This window comes from Argopecten irradians, chromosome 10 (genome assembly GCF_041381155.1).
Source record: "Argopecten irradians isolate NY chromosome 10, Ai_NY, whole genome shotgun sequence".
In the NCBI taxonomy this organism is placed as follows: domain Eukaryota; kingdom Metazoa; phylum Mollusca; class Bivalvia; order Pectinida; family Pectinidae; genus Argopecten; species Argopecten irradians.
In genome coordinates this window covers 2,648,702-2,669,414 of record NC_091143.1, presented here as the reverse complement: position 1 = coordinate 2,669,414, position 20,713 = coordinate 2,648,702, and the positions used below count along the sequence as shown (strand labels likewise).

General features: G+C 36.5%; 1 protein-coding gene across 2 annotated transcripts in view; it reads right to left on the bottom strand.

Annotated features, from left to right (window-relative positions):
• Positions 1–1,337: 1,337 nt before the first annotated feature.
• LOC138332893 (ras GTPase-activating-like protein IQGAP1) overlaps positions 1,338–20,713 on the bottom strand; it is a 125,870-nt gene continuing 106,494 nt past the window's right edge. For both annotated transcript variants that reach the window (XM_069280901.1, XM_069280900.1), the window contains 15 exons: positions 18,968–19,042; positions 18,687–18,836; positions 18,038–18,178; positions 17,318–17,402; positions 16,714–16,878; positions 15,254–15,321; positions 14,915–15,047; positions 14,018–14,120; positions 13,680–13,818; positions 13,148–13,348; positions 7,613–7,727; positions 6,944–7,110; positions 5,842–5,976; positions 5,088–5,196; positions 1,338–4,018 (listed from right to left, as the gene is read on the bottom strand). In XM_069280901.1, the coding sequence (XP_069137002.1) occupies positions 3,896–4,018; positions 5,088–5,196; positions 5,842–5,976; positions 6,944–7,110; positions 7,613–7,727; positions 13,148–13,348; positions 13,680–13,818; positions 14,018–14,120; positions 14,915–15,047; positions 15,254–15,321; positions 16,714–16,878; positions 17,318–17,402; positions 18,038–18,178; positions 18,687–18,836; positions 18,968–19,042 (1,909 nt within the window). In that variant the 3' untranslated portion in view covers positions 1,338–3,895. The remainder of the gene's footprint in view (positions 4,019–5,087; positions 5,197–5,841; positions 5,977–6,943; positions 7,111–7,612; positions 7,728–13,147; positions 13,349–13,679; positions 13,819–14,017; positions 14,121–14,914; positions 15,048–15,253; positions 15,322–16,713; positions 16,879–17,317; positions 17,403–18,037; positions 18,179–18,686; positions 18,837–18,967; positions 19,043–20,713) is intronic.

Here is a 20,713-nt window from a genome sequence, read left to right as displayed (position 1 = left end):
GGTTACATTCCATTCAGAACTCTATGACTAGTAGCGATTTAAAGGATTTACCTCTATTTCCCCTATTGGGCCCCGCCCCTCCTGCCCCTTGGGGATCAGAGCCAAAATTTATACAAGTTCTGTTCCCCCTCCCCCCAAGGATGTTTGTGGCCAAATTTGGTTACAATCTATGCAGAACTCTATGACTAGTAGCGATTTAAAGGATTTACCTCTATTTCCCCTATTGGGCCCCGCCCCTCCTGCCCCCGGGGGGTCAGAGCCAAAATTTATACAAGTTCTGTTCCCCTTCCCCAAAGGATGCTTGTGGCCAAATTTGGTTACATTCCATTCAGAACTCTATGACTAGTAGCGGTTTAAAGGATTTACCTCTATTACCCCTATTGGGCCCCGCCCCTCCTGCCCCCGGGGGAACAAAGCCAAAATTTATACAAGTTCTGTTCCCCTTCCCCAAAGGATGTTTATGGCCAAATTTGGTTACATTCCATTCAGAACTCTATGACTAGTAGCGATTTAAAGGATTTACCTCTATTTCCCCTATTTTGGGCCCCGCCCCTCCTGCCCCTTGGGGATCAGAGCCAAAATTTATACAAGTTCTGTTCCCCCTCCCCCAAGGATGTTTGTGGCCAAATTTGGTTACAATCCATGCAGAACTCTATGACTAGTAGCGATTTAAAGGAAATGTTGACGGACGGACGGACGACGGACGGACGGACGGACGGACGACGGACGCTGCGCCATGACATAAGCTCACCGGCCCTTCGGGCCAGGTGAGCTAATAATACAACTAAACATAGCAAGGATGGACTGTGTTCCCCAACTGTTCTATATTACAAAGACGTTTATAAGAGTAGGCTGTGTTCCACTCAGTTCATATATACATGTACTCTGTACCACTAATCGCACGGCACAGTTGAGCGGGCTGAAGTCCACCCAATAGGCATATTTCACAGTTCTGTACCACCATAATGCTCGTCGATATCCAGCATCAGCATCCCGAACTGTCTCACATTGACCACTGCTGCATAGTATGGGTTGCTACATTATCAGTCACCACATACAGGTCAAGGTGACCCGTCACTCTATAGGACGGCCTTTCTCATCACACGTACGTACCCGGTTGAAGAACGCAAGCTGTAGTCTGCGTATGCACTACCATATATGTAACACGAGATTATATATGTTGACACGTCTTAATGGCTGTCGTTCTGCATGCGCACACGTCCCTTACGGATGTCGGTTATAAGTTTAGTAAAGTTTAGCGCGCGAAATATAAATTGTCTTTAGTGATATGTAACAATATGGTAGTACTGTATGGAGTATATATACAAGACAAAGCATTGTACAGTAACATGGACATTTTATTCAGTCACAAGTACATAGTTCTAAAATGGCTGTTCTGTACAGCATACAGATGTAAAACTAGTAGCACCAGGGGCAAGAAATCCAGTTAAAACGTGTAAAACAGAAAATGTATTGCTATAACAATCATCATATACTAGAAATCTATAACCAGCAGGCAGTGAAGCATCAGTCTAATGCAAGGTCTTCAACAGCATGATGTTGTGTAGTAGCAGCTATTGTCTACATTACAATATTGTCTTCATAGAAAGTTGAGCGAGAAGCTTAAATTATTTGTATTACATCAACAGATTATTTATCGTAGCTTTTTCAGTACCTGAAAATTTGGTCCATGATACAAAAAGGTATGGAAAACTATGTATAAATTTGTCAATAACTTGTATTACATCAACAGATTATTTATCTAGCTTTTTCAGTAACTAGAAATTTGGTCCAAGATAGAAAAAGGTATGGAATACCATGCATACATTTGTCCAAAAAAGAAGCAAAATGAAAAGAAAACAAACATCGTGACAGAGAAGAACTATCTTCTGTCACTTGATACATGCATTAAAGATCAGATTTGAGCAACATATTTTCACGAGGAACTTCATCAACAATGTGATTTTAGGAATGACAAGTATATCAAAATTTTACACCTTTAACATTTTCTTGTGGAATGAGAAGTGAATTCCAAACTTTGTAAATGAAAATAACAGCATCTGTGAGGATGTAAGCATCAACCCACATATATGGTCCCATTCATTAAGAAAACATTTCCAGCTGAATGCATTATGTAGTACAGATATAAATTAATATTATCACAAGTTTACAATGTAAATATAACTTTGTACAGTATTATCAGAAGCCTGATGAATACAGAGCTTTGAAACGCTTTGGTCCCGCCAATGTGTGTAAGGCATTGTAAATAGTATGGCTTATAAATGTATTCTATTTTGATTATCAGCTGTGATGAGATTTGTAACACACAGTAGATAATATGTATATTAATTAATCTGTGACAGCTCATCAATCATTATCTCTATTATTGAAAACTATTGCATGATTAAGATTTAATTTGTGAATCTATATTGTACACTACAAAACTATATATCTTATTTTAGCTTTTTTAAATGGAAAAAATGTTTTCCTTTTTTTTTTTTGAATTTCATTGAAGCAGAATGTGTTTTTTAATGACACTGCTACTGCCCTTTGTAATAAACCAAGGAAATATTTCATAAGGTTTGAAGGGCTAAAATGGAAGAAAATTCCTAGTAAACAGTTGTGATAGTGAATGCTCTACCATACAGATAAAAGAGATGTTTATGTGACAAGAGAAATTACAAAGGAAAGACAAAGAGTTTTGTAAACAAACAGCAAACAATTAATACAATTATTGTATAAACATTGCATACAAGATTCATCCTAAAAATCAGTTTACATAATCAAATATACATACATGTATAACATCACATAAATACTAAATGTTTCGAAGGATATTGGCATTGCCCCTTGCACGATATCTTCAAAATTGAAAAAAAAAATATCTAGAAAAAAAACCCCAAGAGATTAAATCTCCTCAAATTATTGATATAAAGCTGAAATCACACTAAATTGTAATGAATATTCTGTTAAATAAGAGCAATATGCTGAGAAAATTAAACAAATTGAAATAGCCATTTTTTAAAACTGGCATATCTACAGTATGAGGGCGGGAGAAATCCTTTTATATACGATATCAGATGTAAAACTCCTTCTCACACAGATATTGACATGAAATTTAATAATAATTATAATTTCAATGCTTATTTCATAGCAGTATACTTATTCATTACAAGTACATGGCACTATATTGTGGAAATAACTACAGTAACTATAGCTGGATACATTCTAATCAGATGTTAGAAATAAGGAGACATTATCAAAAGCAGATTTCCTCTTCACATCATGTGCATTTACAATTTACATGTGACATTAGTAAAAAAGAAGAGATTGTGTGTTGCTTTAGGACGAAAAATTGTACTGTTTTAGACTGTTTATAAAACAAGTCAACATTTAAAAGAGATAATACTAAACAATTCAACTGGAATGGTCATGACTTGAGACAAGTAGAAAGGAGACATCTCTAACATTAAATTCTTTTCAGTAATATTCTGCAACTTTTTATATATCAACAATGACCATATACATCAAAATGACATCATCTTAATATTGTTCTCCCATTGATAGGTCATTCTCATCCCATTGATAGGTCATTCTCAGCTGGTACAATTTAATTGAAGCATTTATCTACCAGTGCTGGATGTCATGATGGAGCTGAAGTTTCTCAACGGTCAATTTTCTTCAGAAAAAAAAACAAACAAAAAAACATTTAAGTTTTCAATATCTATGAATTCCATTTTGGTCCTCCTACACTTCTTAGACACTCATCTCATAGTTCATTGACCAAATAAAATTTTCACTGACTATCTTACACTCTTGAATTCACAAATGGCAAGACATCTGGAACATGAGGACGAGGGGAGGCAACTCTTGCTGAGGATACATACTAGAAAAGTTATTTGCTATGTCGTCCATAAAATTTCTTGTTTAGTAAGAAGATTAGAAGATTGACATTAATGCGTGCTTTGTTGAACATTTCGATGACAGCTACTCCCTCATACTGCAGCTGAAGAAGATCCTACAACACAAAACAAAAATATTATAGAATATGCAGACCATGTACAGGGCCATCCTTGCATGGTCCCAGTTATGTAGAAGTTGTGAGTAGTAATAAAGGGAGGGGTATCACTTTGGGCCGTTTTACAGCCACTCAGTGATAAGTAAAATATTTTGCATGAAGATACATTAGGGTCAACTGTATATTGTATCTGATATCTGATTTTTTCTGCGCTTATGGTAATTTCAGCGGTCAAAGGTCAAAGGGTGAAAATTCACATTTTCATTGTTTAAGTTCTAATTAATTAAATATTGGAATAGAGCTAACATTTTTTGCAGGTTTTGACTGTAAATATTGGGATTGGGAAGTTCAGCTCAGAAAAATGATGAAAAATTCAAAAAGTAGGGCACAGTGACCTAGTTAAGCATTTATTCTATTTCAGCATCAACAACTTTTAATATTTTTGCTGAAAACTAGGATTTTTTCAAAGATTTGATAGCTTGAAGTTGATGTTTAGTACTGCATATGGATTTGACATGACCTGCTTAAAAAAATTACATTCTAGGGTCACATTGGCTAGGTCACGTGCATAAATTAGGACATTTTCAATGAATGGTATATCATCTGTCCACTAAGCAGGATTTTGAATGAATTAGACTTGTTTTATGAGCTCAATTTCAAGCAATGCCTTCACTGATGTTGGATGTTGGTATTATGCCTAGTGGCCCACTGCATGATTGTGAAAGGCGACTAAATTTGGAATCTTAATTTCATGGTAATAGCTTACATTTTCAATCATTCCATAACTTCAGAGTAATGTGTAGAGCTTTATTTAGGTTCTGTAATGATCTGGTTAATATGATGGCAATTTAGGGTCATATGAGCTGGGTGACGGGGATTAATTAGGTCATATTCAATGAAAGGTATATTCTGTCAATTACGTATCTTCTGGATTTTCTTTATATTAAGTAAGTGTATAAGCTATTGTGCCTGCTGCTTCATTGCATGATTGTAAAAGGCGACTAAATATAGAACCTTTATCTGGTGGCTCTAGCAAACAATACCATGTATCTAGTGATCAGAAATTTACCTGGAAGACAAGTTCCACTTTCTCCATTTCTACTCCCAGGAACTTGGCATTAACATCAAATGTTCCCGGGTCAGCTGTTGCTGAAATCTCAAACATCACATTCTTGAATCTGAAAAAAATAACAAAGAAATTAACAACAAACTCTCAGGAAGAATATCAGTGAGTACATTTGTAAATTGTTCTAGAGGACAATGAGTATGGACATTCAGAACTGTCTCTACGACAAAGCTTCAAACTTTTGTGCTCTACTGTTTGGGATGGACATTCAGAACTGTCTCCACAACACCACTCCAAACTTTTGTGCTCTACTGTTTGGGATGGACATTCAGAACTGTCTCCACAACACCACTCCAAACTTTTGTGCTCTACTGTTTGGGATGGACATTCAGAACTGTCTCTACGACAACGCTTCAAACTTTTGTGCTCTACTGTTTGGGATGGACATTCAGAACTGTCTCCACAACACCACTCCAAACTTTTGTGCTCTACTGTTTGGTATGGACATTCAGAACTGTCTCCATGACAACACTCCAAACTTTTGTACTCTACTGTTTGGGATGGACATTCAGAACTGTCTCCATGACAACGCTTCAAACTTTTGTGCTCTACTGTTTGGGATGGACATTCAGAACTGTCTCCACAACATTCAGAACTGTCTCCATGACAACACTCCAAATTTTTGTACTCTACTGTTTTGGATGGACATTCAGAACTGTCTCCATGACAACACTCCAAACTTTTGTGCTCTACTTACTGATTATTAGGAAGACCCTCTAAATCCCGAATGACTCCTTTCTCGTATAACTTTGATGCACTGTACTTCACGGACTCAAACGACACTTTGCCATTTCCATCACCACGTTTAAATAATCCGCGTGACTTCCTATTACTGGAACAGAAACATTCAAGTAATGATGATTGATTAGACTTGATTGAAATTTTGGAATCGAGAGGTTTTACTTCAACAAATCTATTAAGCCAAGATTTTGATATTCTAGAGACTGGTGGCAGGTTTAACAGCTTGTGTGGTCAGACATAAAGTCTTCCACTGTAAATTCTGCTCACATATCAAGGACAATTATTTCTACCATTGAATCAGTTTGTGTTGTTTTGTCACAAACTATTTTGTAGTGGTTTACAACATCATCACTTAATATATCGAATGACTAACATATAAAATATTGTTGAAAAAAATAAAAGACGAACTCTTGAGCTAGGTACTAAATGGTATATTCTAGGTTCATTCGGTGCTGCTGGTTGCCGACATGTTTCAGCCTTAAAGATGAATTTTCACTGCCATATGATCACATCATTGATACACCATGGGTTACTATCACTGTTGTTATATCCATCCCTGAACTATGTCATAGCAAATATGAATATTCTTTGTGTAGTTTGGTCCTTTCTACATCAAAAGAAATGATAAACGGTACGCTGTATGACTTTGAAGCTGAAGCTGTAAATCATCAAATTAATCTCTGTAGGCCTGTGATTTCTCTGTTTTTCTCCTTAATCTCTGTAGGCCTGTGATTTCTCCGTTTTTCTCCTTAATCTCTGTAGGCCTGTGATTTCTCCGTTTTTCTCCTTAATCTCTGTAGGCCTGTGATTTCTCCGTTTTTCTCCTGACTGCCTTCAGTTTTACTATGACATAGTCTAGGGGTGGATATAACAATAGTGATAGTAACCCCTGTCAGTTGCACTCTACACTGATTCCATTCTGTCCTACCATGGAGAAATTTCTTATGTGTAAAACAGGTAACACATTTTTAAATGGATGGAGGAGACAGATGATAAGTAAAATAGACAGACGATACCAATCTCCATGGAAACTAAACACCGACAGTGGGTCTACTTACTTGCTCTTTTGTTGTAAGTTTTCCATACATGTCTTAACATATCGATTGTAATAGTCGATCTGGGACTCGTAAAATTTGCGTTTTTCCTGTAGTCCTTTCAGTGTCGATCGTATCCGCATCAACTCTTGTTTACGGCTGTTACGATAACGCCTTTGGTTGCGGATATCCTGGAAACACAAAGAAAAAAGAAAATTAACTGTTAATTGAATTGACTACATAATCATTTATTTTGAAAGAATGTGAATGAATCAGTTGGAAAAAAAGTGTAAATATATTAAATGGTGTGAGAGCCCAAAATAAATATTGTTATTTACATGATTTATTGAGAATTAAAAAAAAACAAAAAACAAACAAACAAACAAGAAACAAAATTAATAAAACAACAACAACTTTAATGAGTACATTGCTAACAATTGACAGTAGAAATTAAGTTATTTGCTTGCCGAAAACAAGTCTTCCTTTGAAGTCTAAATCCAAGTTTGGGATGTGCAGATTGTAGAAGTACAAGTATTATCAAATTCATATTTTCTGTAGTATCTTTTATCAATTTTGTGAAACAAAAAGGCTTGGGTTTTAATGATTCTGATAGATGAACTATGTCTAAAACCAGTTTTCTATATCCTGAGCTCTGTTGTGAAAATCTCCTGAATGTTAGCAGACTTTTTTTACCTGAGCAATCATGTTAACTAGATCTTGGAATCCATTTTTACGTGTGACCACTCCATCAAGTTCTAAATTCTGTAACTGCTTCTTAATCTTTGTCTTCATCACCTGCAGTGATAACCTACAAGGAAGTGAAACATAATGATACCAACATTCTTTTGTGGCTACTAAATTTCACAATTCTCCTTTCAAAGCATTTTCGTGGAGATTAAGTTTCGTTGAATTGATATTGAATGGAAATATCTTTTAATTTAATTGTGCAAGAATTGTGGAAAATATCAATACCCTGAGATAAACTTACACAAATTTAACTTGATGGTGAAATTAGCGAAAATAAATCACACACAAAAGAAAGTTAGTTTATAGCAGTGGGATGACAGATTTCCATAGGAATTGATATCAGGGATGTGATTGCTCCAATCAGCAAAGGGAAGACATCTCTCAACCAATTAGAGAAATCCCGTGTTTAAAAAAGTCATTTTAAGATGTTTCATATTTGTTTTTCACAGATATTGTTCAATCAGAGAAAATCCTCTAAATAGAGTAAGAATGACCTCCCTTTGATTTAGGGAGAGCACTACTTACATCTTCATTTTAATTCTGTTTTGTCTTTCTACTCAATACATTTTTTTCAGCTAAATATAGTGACATTTGGGAACACTTACAGTAACTCTAAAACATGGAACTGAAAACAAATTCCAGCTTTGTAGACTCAAACTTGTATAATCTGAAGACACAATTCTGTTTGATATAGTTTGTTTGTCGAAACCAAACTTTGCATCTAATGTTAAAGCACACTTGAATACTAACTTTGGTGAACAATTTAGTATTCTTTACTTGTATATCACAGAGTTATCTGTCTTTGGGGGTAAGTATTGATGGTGATGTTAAATGTTTGCATCATACTTTAAGATCACAAAATTATGTCATAACCCACAAGGGAGGTAACTCTGTAGTAAGACAGAATAGCCCCACCACTGACTTCAGACATAATGAGGTTTGACTGGGTTTACAAATTAACACCACCACGGTGGAAATTCTGTTTATGACATGTATCTACAGACACTCGACCTTATAAGTACATAGTGTCTGACAACACGGAGGGATGCCTTACTAAGACTTTATACATACATAGTTTCTGATAACATGGAGGGATGTCTCACTAAGACTTTATACGTACATAGTTTCTGATAACATGGAGGGATGTCTCACTAAGACTTTATACGTACATAGTCTCTGACAACATGGAGGGATGTCTCACTAAGACTTTATACGTACATAGTCTCTGACAACATGGAGGGATGTCTCACTAAGACTTTATACGTACATAGTTTCTGACAACATGAAGGGATGTCTCACTAAGACTTTATACATACATAGTTTCTGATAACATGGAGGGATGTCTCACTAAGACTTTATACATACATAGTCTCTGATAACATGGAGGGATGTCTCACTAAGACTTTATACATACATAGTCTCTGATAACATGGAGGGATGTCTCACTAAGACTTTATACGTACATAGTTTCTGACAACATGGAGGGATGTCTCACTAAGACTTTATACATACATAGTCTCTGACAACATGGAGGGATGTCTTACTAAGACTTTATGTGTACATAGTTTCTGACAACATGGAGGGATGTCTCACTAAGACTTTATACGTACATAGTTTCTGACAACATGGAGGGATGTCTCACTAAGACTTTATACGTACATAGTTTCTGATAACATGGAGGGATGTCTCACTAAGACTTTATACATACATAGTCTCTGACAACATGGAGGGATGTCTTACTAAGACTTTATGTGTACATAGTTTCTGACAACATGGAGGGATGTCTCACTAAGACTTTATACGTACATAGTTTCTGACAACATGGAGGGATGTCTCACTAAGACTTTATACATACATAGTCTCTGACAACATGGAGGGATGTCTCACTAAGACTTTATACGTACATAGTTTCTGACAACATGGAGGGATGTCTCACTAAGACTTTATACGTACATAGTTTCTGACAACATGGAGGGATGTCTCACTAAGACTTTATACGTACATAGTTTCTGACAACATGGAGGGATGTCTCACTAAGACTTTATACGTACATAGTTTCTGACAACATGGAGGGATGTCTCACTAAGACTTTATACATACATAGTCTCTGACAACATGGAGGGATGTCTCACTAAGACTTTATTACATACATAGTTTCTGATAACATGGAGGGATGTCTCACTAAGACTTTATACGTACATAGTTTCTGACAACATGGAGGGATGTCTCACTAAGACTTTATACATACATAGTCTCTGACAACATGGAGGGATGTCTCACTAAGACTTTATACGTACATAGTTTCTGACAACATGGAGGGATGTCTCACTAAGACTTTATACGTACATAGTTTCTGACAACATGGAGGGATGTCTCACTAAGACTTTATACATACATAGTCTCTGACAACATGGAGGGATGTCTCACTAAGACTTTATACATACATAGTTTCTGATAACATGGAGGGATGTCTCACTAAGACTTTATACGTACATAGTTTCTGATAACATGGAGGGATGTCTCACTAAGACTTTGTGTACATAGTTTCTGACAACATGGAGGGATGTCTCACTAAGACTTTATACGTACATAGTTTCTGATAACATGGAGGGATGTCTCACTAAGACTTTATACGTACATAGTTTCTGATAACATGGAGGGATGTCTCACTAAGACTTTATACGTACATAGTTTCTGACAACATGGAGGGATGTCTCACTAAGACTTTATACGTACATAGTTTCTGACAACATGGAGGGATGTCTCACTAAGACTTTATACGTACATAGTTTCTGATAACATGGAGGGATGTCTCACTAAGACTTTATACGTACATAGTTTCTGACAACATGGAGGGATGTCTCACTAAGACTTTATACGTACATAGTCTCTGACAACATGGAGGGATGTCTAACTAAGACTTTATACGTACATAGTTTCTGATAACATGGAGGGATGTCTCACTAAGACTTTATACGTACATAGTTTCTGACAACATGGAGGGATGTCTCACTAAGACTTTATACGTACATAGTTTCTGACAACATGGAGGGATGTCTCACTAAGACTTTATACGTACATAGTTTCTGATAACATGGAGGGATGTCTCACTAAGACTTTATACGTACATAGTCTCTGACAACATGGAGGGATGTCTCACTAAGACTTTATACGTACATAGTTTCTGACAACATGGAGGGATGTCTCACTAAGACTTTATACATACATAGTTTCTGATAACATGGAGGGATGTCTCACTAAGACTTTATACGTACATAGTTTCTGATAACATGGAGGGATGTCTCACTAAGACTTTATACGTACATAGTCTCTGACAACATGGAGGGATGTCTAACTAAGACTTTATACGTACATAGTTTCTGATAACATGGAGGGATGTCTCACTAAGACTTTATACATACATAGTTTCTGACAACATGGAGGGATGTCTCACTAAGACTTTATACATACATAGTCTCTGATAACATGGAGGGATGTCTTACTAAGACTTTATGTGTACATAGTTTCTGACAACATGGAGGGATGTCTCACTAAGACTTTATACGTACATAGTTTCTGACAACATGGAGGGATGTCTCACTAAGACTTTATACATACATAGTCTCTGACAACATGGAGGGATGTCTCACTAAGACTTTATACGTACATAGTTTCTGACAACATGGAGGGATGTCTCACTAAGACTTTATACGTACATAGTTTCTGACAACATGGAGGGATGTCTCACTAAGACTTTATACGTACATAGTTTCTGACAACATGGAGGGATGTCTCACTAAGACTTTATACGTACATAGTTTCTGACAACATGGAGGGATGTCTCACTAAGACTTTATACATACATAGTCTCTGACAACATGGAGGGATGTCTCACTAAGACTTTATACATACATAGTTTCTGATAACATGGAGGGATGTCTCACTAAGACTTTATACGTACATAGTTTCTGATAACATGGAGGGATGTCTCACTAAGACTTTATACGTACATAGTTTCTGACAACATGGAGGGATGTCTCACTAAGACTTTATACATACATAGTCTCTGACAACATGGAGGGATGTCTCACTAAGACTTTTTATACATACATAGTTTCTGATAACATGGAGGGATGTCTCACTAAGACTTTATACGTACATAGTTTCTGATAACATGGAGGGATGTCTCACTAAGACTTTATACGTACATAGTTTCTGATAACATGGAGGGATGTCTCACTAAGACTTTATACATACATAGTCTCTGACAACATGGAGGGATGTCTCACTAAGACTTTATACGTACATAGTTTCTGATAACATGGAGGGATGTCTCACTAAGACTTTATACGTACATAGTTTCTGATAACATGGAGGGGATGTCTCACTAAGACTTTGTGTACATAGTTTCTGACAACATGGAGGGATGTCTCACTAAGACTTTATACATACATAGTCTCTGACAACATGGAGGGATGTCTCACTAAGACTTTATACGTACATAGTTTCTGATAACATGGAGGGATGTCTCACTAAGACTTTTATACGTACATAGTTTCTGATAACATGGAGGGATGTCTCACTAAGACTTTATACGTACATAGTTTCTGACAACATGGAGGGATGTCTCACTAAGACTTTATACGTACATAGTTTCTGACAACATGGAGGGATGTCTCACTAAGACTTTATACGTACATAGTTTCTGATAACATGGAGGGATGCCTTACTAAGACTTTATACATACATAGTCTCTGACAACATGGAGGGATGTCTCACTAAGAACTTTATACGTACATAGTTTCTGATAACATGGAGGGATGCCTTACTAAGACTTTATACGTACATAGTTTCTGACAACATGGAGGGATGTCTCACTAAGACTTTATACGTACATAGTTTCTGATAACATGGAGGGATGCCTTACTAAGACTTTATACATACATAGTCTCTGACAACATGGAGGGATGTCTCACTAAGACTTTATACGTACATAGTTTCTGACAACATGGAGGGATGTCTCACTAAGACTTTATACGTACATAGTTTCTGATAACATGGAGGGATGTCTCACTAAGACTTTGTGTACATAGTTTCTGACAACATGGAGGGATGTCTCACTAAGACTTTATACGTACATAGTTTCTGATAACATGGAGGGATGTCTCACTAAGACTTTATACGTACATAGTTTCTGACAACATGGAGGGATGTCTCACTAAGACTTTATACGTACATAGTTTCTGACAACATGGAGGGATGTCTCACTAAGACTTTATACGTACATAGTTTCTGATAACATGGAGGGATGCCTTACTAAGACTTTATACATACATAGTCTCTGACAACATGGAGGGATGTCTCACTAAGACTTTATACGTACATAGTCTCTGACAACATGGAGGGATGCCTTACTAAGACTTTATACATACATAGTCTCTGATAACATGGAGGGATGTCTCACTAAGACTTTATACATACATAGTCTCTGACAACATGGAGGGATGTCTCACTAAGCCCTTGCCACCTTGTTTGGCGGACGCCTTCCTGTCGCGTAGTTCACGTTTCTTAACGAGAGCCTGATGTAACTCTTCCTGTTCATCGGTGGCCGGAGACTCGAGGATCTGTGTGATTGTGTCTCCAGGCTGACACGCTATCACATCCACGACCAGTCGCTTCGTCCTGTAACAACACAGAGTGAGGGTATCAAATCACATCTTTGGTGAAAACTATCTAATCTTTCTTTTTTGTTTATCGAGTCACACTTGGATAAAATAATTACATGTTATCATTCTTCAGCATCCATTATTGAGGCGAACACAGAACGCTGAATTTATTTCACATTATTCAACCTCATACACCGCTGTGTTAAAGATTTTTCTCAGAGTTGTTGGAAATGTACTGATTATTAATTATCATGTTTTTACCCTATAATTTTTTTGTTTTAAATAAAGAAATATAAGGAGTGGTTACCTTATTTACCTTATATGGAGTTGTTTAACTTATTTGTTACCTTATAAGGAGTTGTTTAACATTAGACTGGTCATCCTCTGGCACCTCAAATTTATTTGTAAGTGTGAGCGTAATTTCCGTTGTGCCTAGTTGAGCCACTACATTTTCACGCATGGTTTCTTCCTCTGGTAGATCTACACCTATATAAACAACCAAACATCACACAGAGTTTTGAAAAACGATTAAAACATTCACTTCAAAATAGCAACAGCTAGTACATCTGTCAGTTACAGGCGCATATATATATTATATCTCGCCTATATGATTTCAACCATGAAATTTTACATTTAACATAGCACAGTCAACACAAAAAGATGTCTGAATGGAATTTATAGTTACCTAAGAGTTCTGCTACAGTTGGAACGTCCCCTAAATCTTCCAGAAGTTCGTGAAGTGCATCATTAGAGTCAGAAGCAATTTCATCCTGGTGTAGCACTAACATCTGCAGAAACAATAAAGGAAGGTTATCTCCCCTTAAGTAGGAGGAAAGTTATCTCACAGGAACAATAGGAAAGTTATCTCCCCTGGAGTAGGAAGGACGTTATCTCAACTGATGTAGGAGGAAGAGTGGTATACCCTGGTATAGGATGATAGTTATCTACCCTAGAGGAGGGAAATTATCTTCCCTGGTGTAGGAGAGTTATCTCCCCTGGAATAGATAGAGCGTTATCTCCACTGATGTAGGAGGGAGTGGTATAACCTGGTATAGGATGATAGTTATCTACCCTAGAGGAGGGAAATTATCTTCCCTGGTGTAGGAGAGTTATCTCCCCTGGAATAGATAGAGCGTTATCTCCACTGATGTAGGAGGGAGTGGTATAACCTGGTATAGGATGATAGTTATCTACCCTAGAGGAGGGAAATTATCTTCCCTGGTGTAGGAGAGTTATCTCCCCTGGAATAGATAGGGCGTTATCTCCACTGATGTAGGAGGGAGGGTTGTATACCCTGGTATAGAATGATAATTATCTACCCGAGAGGAGGGAAATTATCTACCCTTGTGTAGAAGAGTTATCTCCTTACAGGTAGGAGGGAAATTTACCCTAGAGTAGGAGGAAAGTTATTTCCCCTGCAGGAGAAGGAAAGTTATCTCCCTTGAAGAAATATCACAAAAGACGTGTTACAACTGATCAAAATTACAATGTTACTGTTTGGGAAAGGAAATACTCCCATAATTTATATGCAAGAGGTATTTAATGCTATTCAAATTTGGTCACTATGTCCAGAATAACTTACTTGATGTGTATCACAGATCTCAGACACAGAGATATAAATGACCGGTTTGGTTATGGTCACTATGTCAGAATATTGATCAACATTAAACTTGGCCTCCAACTCCTCCACGTCACAGGCCATCACACAGTAGTGTCTGTAACACAAAAACATACAGTAGAAATTACACGTAATTATCCATTCCTTTTTTGCCAGTTTTGGTAGCTGTAAATGGCTGTGTGATAAAGGTGTGTTACTGATTGTAGCACCAATCAAAATCAAATATACTGGATGTACTAGACATGTATGAATTAATGCCTTGATAAAACACATGGTTGTAAACTAGATAAAATCGGGACTTACTTGAACTTTTCATGAGCTTCTCGAATATAAGTGTTCATACTGGAAAGGTACGAACTCTCGCCACCAAACTAGGAGAAAAAAAGATCATGTTTAGGTTCATGTTGTCAGGAAAAAATTACAAAATAGTTTAACAAAAAGAGCAAGAGATTCCAGTGGGATCTTGGCGCCCACCAAAGAATGATCTATGTCTGACAAATGAAAGAGGGATCTTTTCTCTGCTTTTCAAACTTTCACTACATATTACTACATATGAAATTTGTAAAAGATCCTTTGAGTACCGGGGTACTTTCTGAGATACATAACAGTTACAAACTTCAATTATCAAAATCCATGATGGCTACCTGTCGGCCATCTTTTTGACGATCAGTCCGAAAATGCAATATGCACAACTATGGTCCTAGTGGAACTTACATATAAAATTTGAGACATATCACTTCAGTACTTTCTGAGAAATAGTGGTAACAAACAACTATCCCAATTCAAGATGGCAGCCTGTCGGCCATCTTGTTCATCGATCGGTACCAAAATGCATAAATGGATAACCAGGGACCTAGGGGAACCTGAACATGAAATTTGATACAACTCCCTTCAGTACTTTTTGAGAAATAGCGGTAACAAACTTCAATTGTCAAAATCCAAGATGGCGGCCTATCGGCTATCTTGTTGATCGATCAGTCCCAAAATGCAATATGCACAACTAGGGCCCTAGGGGAACCTACATGTGAAATTTGAGAAGAATCCCTTCAAAACTTTCTGAGAAATAACAGTAACAAACTTAAACTATTACAATCCAAGATGGCGGCCTGTCCGCCATCTTCTTCACCGATCGGTCTGAAATAATGATATGCACAACTAGACCCCTAAGGGAACCTGAACATCCAATTTGACACAGATCCCTGAGCAATGCAATCAAGGATTCCTTATTCCTGAACTACGGAAGGACAGACGAAAAGCGATTTGAATAGCCCACCATCTGATGATGGTGGGCTAAAAACTTCAGAAGGAGAAATTCTTAAGTTTATGTGTGAGTGGTTCATCTTCTTGGTTGACAGAAGGATCTTAATGGATACAGAGCCCTCTTAAAAACCTAGTAGAATTATCGAAAAAAGAAGAGATCTTATTCTTTTGATGAAAATAATAATAGTTTGTTTTAAGCCACACTTTCTAAAAGTCATTCTATTTATATTACTACAGTAGTATCTTTAAACTCCATTGATTTTGCCCATGTAATATTTTTGTATATGTCACTAGTGTATACTGGAGCGATATTCATTGGCTGGAAATTCATTGTGACGTCACAACAAAATGGCTGCCTCTGCTGGTTCTTTGCAGCAAAGTTTTGCATACAAAATCCTTGAAATGCAGGTTAAGTAATGTTGATTAAAATTTGTTTATGAAAGCGTCTTGAAATAAAATCTCATATGAAATAAACACTCATCAAGATCCTATATATAACATACTCCTTTGTTTGCAGCTGCGAATTGTAAGATTTTGGCGACAGATCCGAGGTTACGTCGTTGGTCGTTAGTAAGTTGTTTGTCAGCACCAACATTGATAATGTCGAAGGCGTCTGGAGCCACAATTGCTGAGTTAATGTATCTGTAGTACAACAGGTTTCCTACGATCTAAAACAGAGGTAGGAAACGTCTTTTGATAAATAGTCAAATAAGATTTTAAACTCCTAATTTACATTCTTTAACATAGCAAACTTATCAAAACTTATTTTCTTGTAATCATGGTTTAATCATAGTTCATGGTGAAATAGTCACAATCCTAGGTACAGCTATGGCTGTTAAAGTAATCTCTCTGCAATTGGTTAAGATGCGAGACAGGTGAATTAATGCAATCTGAGTTCCAGACATTAAATTATTATGGAAAAGTCAAAAGGCAAGAACACAAGTATACAGAGAAGACCCTTCTCCTAGATTATCTGAGCTGTAAAGATACTTTTAGTGGTGAACGAGATCTTGGTTCTCCGTTAATTACATACAACAGATTTTAACATATTTTACAGGTCGTCTCACATTAAAAAACGCAGTTAAATAAGGATTTTTCTTTTGGTACCTTTAGGACATCTTTTTCTGGTGCTTCTGGAAACTTTGTCATGAGAGCTTCTCTCAGAACTTTGGCCATGTATCTCATACCATACCTGTAACGAAGAAAAGAATGTCTGTAATTAGGAGCTACATACACACAGGTAACTAGGGGGTGCTTGAGATGTATGTCTGTAATTAGGAGCTACATGCACGAAGGTAACTAGAGGTTGCTATGTCAGTAATTTTGAGTAAATCAGATACCGTTACAATCTTTCCCAGAGTTCCTTGCAGTTCCCACATTTCACCTCTGTAAATGGCCCACGGAAATTTCAAGATCCTTGAAAAATGTTATTTTGGACACATACTAAATTTTTTAATGCATATTCTATTGTAACATTAGCCTAAAACAACTAAAACAATATGTGTTATTTTGCAGAAACACTCGATTAACTTGTAAGTAAATAGTCACGATTTGCATATGACATCCGCTGTTCCAATAACATATCAACATTCACTGCGACATCATTTATAAGTGGACCACAATGTATTAAACCATCGAAGTAATACAGCCAGACTTTGAGCCATTGACAAAGGTAAATGTGGGGACCGCAATGAAGCTTGGAGATCACACATTACAATGACAATGGACAAACCAGTCACACCACTCAGATACAAACTAATGTGACCAGGGGAGATAACCCTCACTTGTATCACTGTTCAATCTGACATGCAAGCTGTGTCAACTTACGGGATTTTGTCGAGTGACTGTAGGATGGTGGTGAGGAACTTGTCTGTAACTTGCTGTAACTTATCTATAGATTGCTGTATCATCTTCTGTACCTCCTCGTGAGACAAGGCCTGCTCTATAGAGACATCATAAGGCAGCGTGCTGTAAACAATGCAACAATGTACATTTTCAGCAAACCTTCATCTGTATGTTACTTTGGAATACATTGTGTAATGTGATTTTTTCAAAACAGTTTTGAAATTAAGATTATTTTTGGAATGGTCCGTAAACATGTGCTTCATCGATCAAATATGTTTAATCAGCGTTAATCGATTACTAGTCGTATATCCGATTCAGGAGGGGTCCTGATTTTTATCCCCTTTTCAAAAATTTAATTAGCATTTTCTTATTCAAATACCAATCTACCCAACAAATATTTGAATATTCATTGACATCCTTAATTTTAATTTATCTTCTCGTTAGGCTTCCATTATGCCCTCAGTTTGTATATGTAAATTAGTTACTGGTTATTTTCCAGTGGATGATATTTTCATGACAATGTTACGGTCGTGAAAGTTTGATCCGCGAAATATCTCCTGAAGGGTCTCAATATGAGTTTGTGTTGATTAGTTTACCTACTCATCAGTCTAAAATGCTTTGTACATCTTACCTGGTTTTACCTGTCTGAGACTCCGTCATGTTGATCCACGTTTTATACACATCTACAGGATTCGTATTGATTCGTAAATGTTTGTCCTCTATTACCTCCGTCACCAGCGGATTCAACATTTCTCTCAGGGAATTCTGACCTCGTTGGTTCCTAAACAGTTTCATACAATGAACATAAATCGCATCTCAATCTAACATTCCTACAATTTTTGTAGTCTCACACAGAATAATCTAAGTTGCATTTGATCACCTTAGTTATGACAACTTTGAGAAACATTTTACCTGTTGAATCCTACGATCATTTTCACTACCAATGGATTTCCCGTCACAAAGTCGGACATCTTGTCAACTTTAAGTCTGTAATGTATAAAAATCATTGTAAGATCCCATGTCTTCCCTTACATTGTTCATGTTAAGGTAAATTAACCACATATGTAAAACCATCAGAAGTAATCGCTCAATTTAAAAAGAAAAATATACTTATGTTGTGAAAATTGGTATTCTTAACCCTTTTTTCTTCAATTGATATCACTTGAAAAGTTTAAAAATAAATTAAGCCAATAAAATAAACTTAAGTGATTAATCTATGTACAGTTGTCTAGCCCAGCTACACCCAACAATATCAACTTTGAGATCTCTCCAATGATAAAATCTCTTGGCCTAGCTCTCTCTCTCTCTCTCTGTAATAATAAACTCTCTTGGCCTAGCTCTCTCTCTCTCTCTGTAATAATAAACTCTCTTGGCCTAGCTCTCTCTCTCTCTCTCTGTAATAATAAACTCTCTTGGCCTAGCTCTCTCTCTGTAATAATAAACTCTCTTGGCCTAGCTCTCTCTCTCTCCAATGATCAACTTTCTTGACCTATCTCTCTCTCTATCCAATGATGATCTCTCTTGGCCTAGCTCTCTCTCTATCCAATGTAAATAAATGCCTCCTCCTGCTACAGGACTAGCTCCAGCATCTGTACCACCAATCCAGTGCAAATCTACTCCGTGAAATCAGCTCTGTATTCAGCAAATATTCAATGCCATACCACTACTTTAGTGTAATCTTTTCTCTGTCCTATTAATAACTAGAACCAAACCAGGTGTGCCATACCATTGGGAACAGAGTACCAGGAGAAAAACCACCAACCTAAGGTCAGATCCTAATATCTGCTTCATGTCACTTTCAACCAGTAGATTTTTTGATAGATTTGCTAGTAGTTTCCTGTCTTTTAAACCATCTATGAACATTTTACATTTTCTACAAAGCATAAAAATTAAATTGTCCTCAATTAATTCACCCTTATATTTTATAATGGACTGGTCTAGCCTTTGATTCAGATAAGCTTAAATGTGTCTTCAGGGGTGAATATTGTATAAATCCTATATTTGTTGTTAGGTTGGGCTATCATATTACTAATATATTACTATAAGACCATCCTGACCCTAGCATACATTAAATAAACATCTAAGTGTATATTTTATATAAAAAAAATCAAATAAGAAAATTTCACTGCACAAAATTACAAAATAAAAGTAATCTACAGTTGGTTAAGGTGTCCATGCTAAGTCTGGAACTACAGGCACTAACTAGCAACAATAAAATGGTAAAATAAAAATCATAAATAAAATTAACAAAAACACTACTACAGTTGATCTCACAACTGGAATGCATAATTTGAAATACTTTGTTGGTTTAGTACACTTACCGCATTAAACCTAATCAGCACCCAGGATGGTTAGAAATTGAAAAATGAAGTGTTTATAGGATCTGATTTGGGCTAATAAGGGCTGCTTATAGGGACAAGGGTGCTGATTGGGTTGAATACAGTAGCTCAAATACTTGATATATCATGGAACACTAACTACGAGTTTACGAAGTTCAACTGTAATGTATTATATATGTACAATGATTACAATAATGAATATCTTTTCTAGAAATTTCCAGACATAACTGATAAACTAAAGATAAATCTAGCTTTATGTGAAGGTCATGATCAAATTTTATCCAACAAATTATTAAAATGAAGAATACTTGCAGGAATG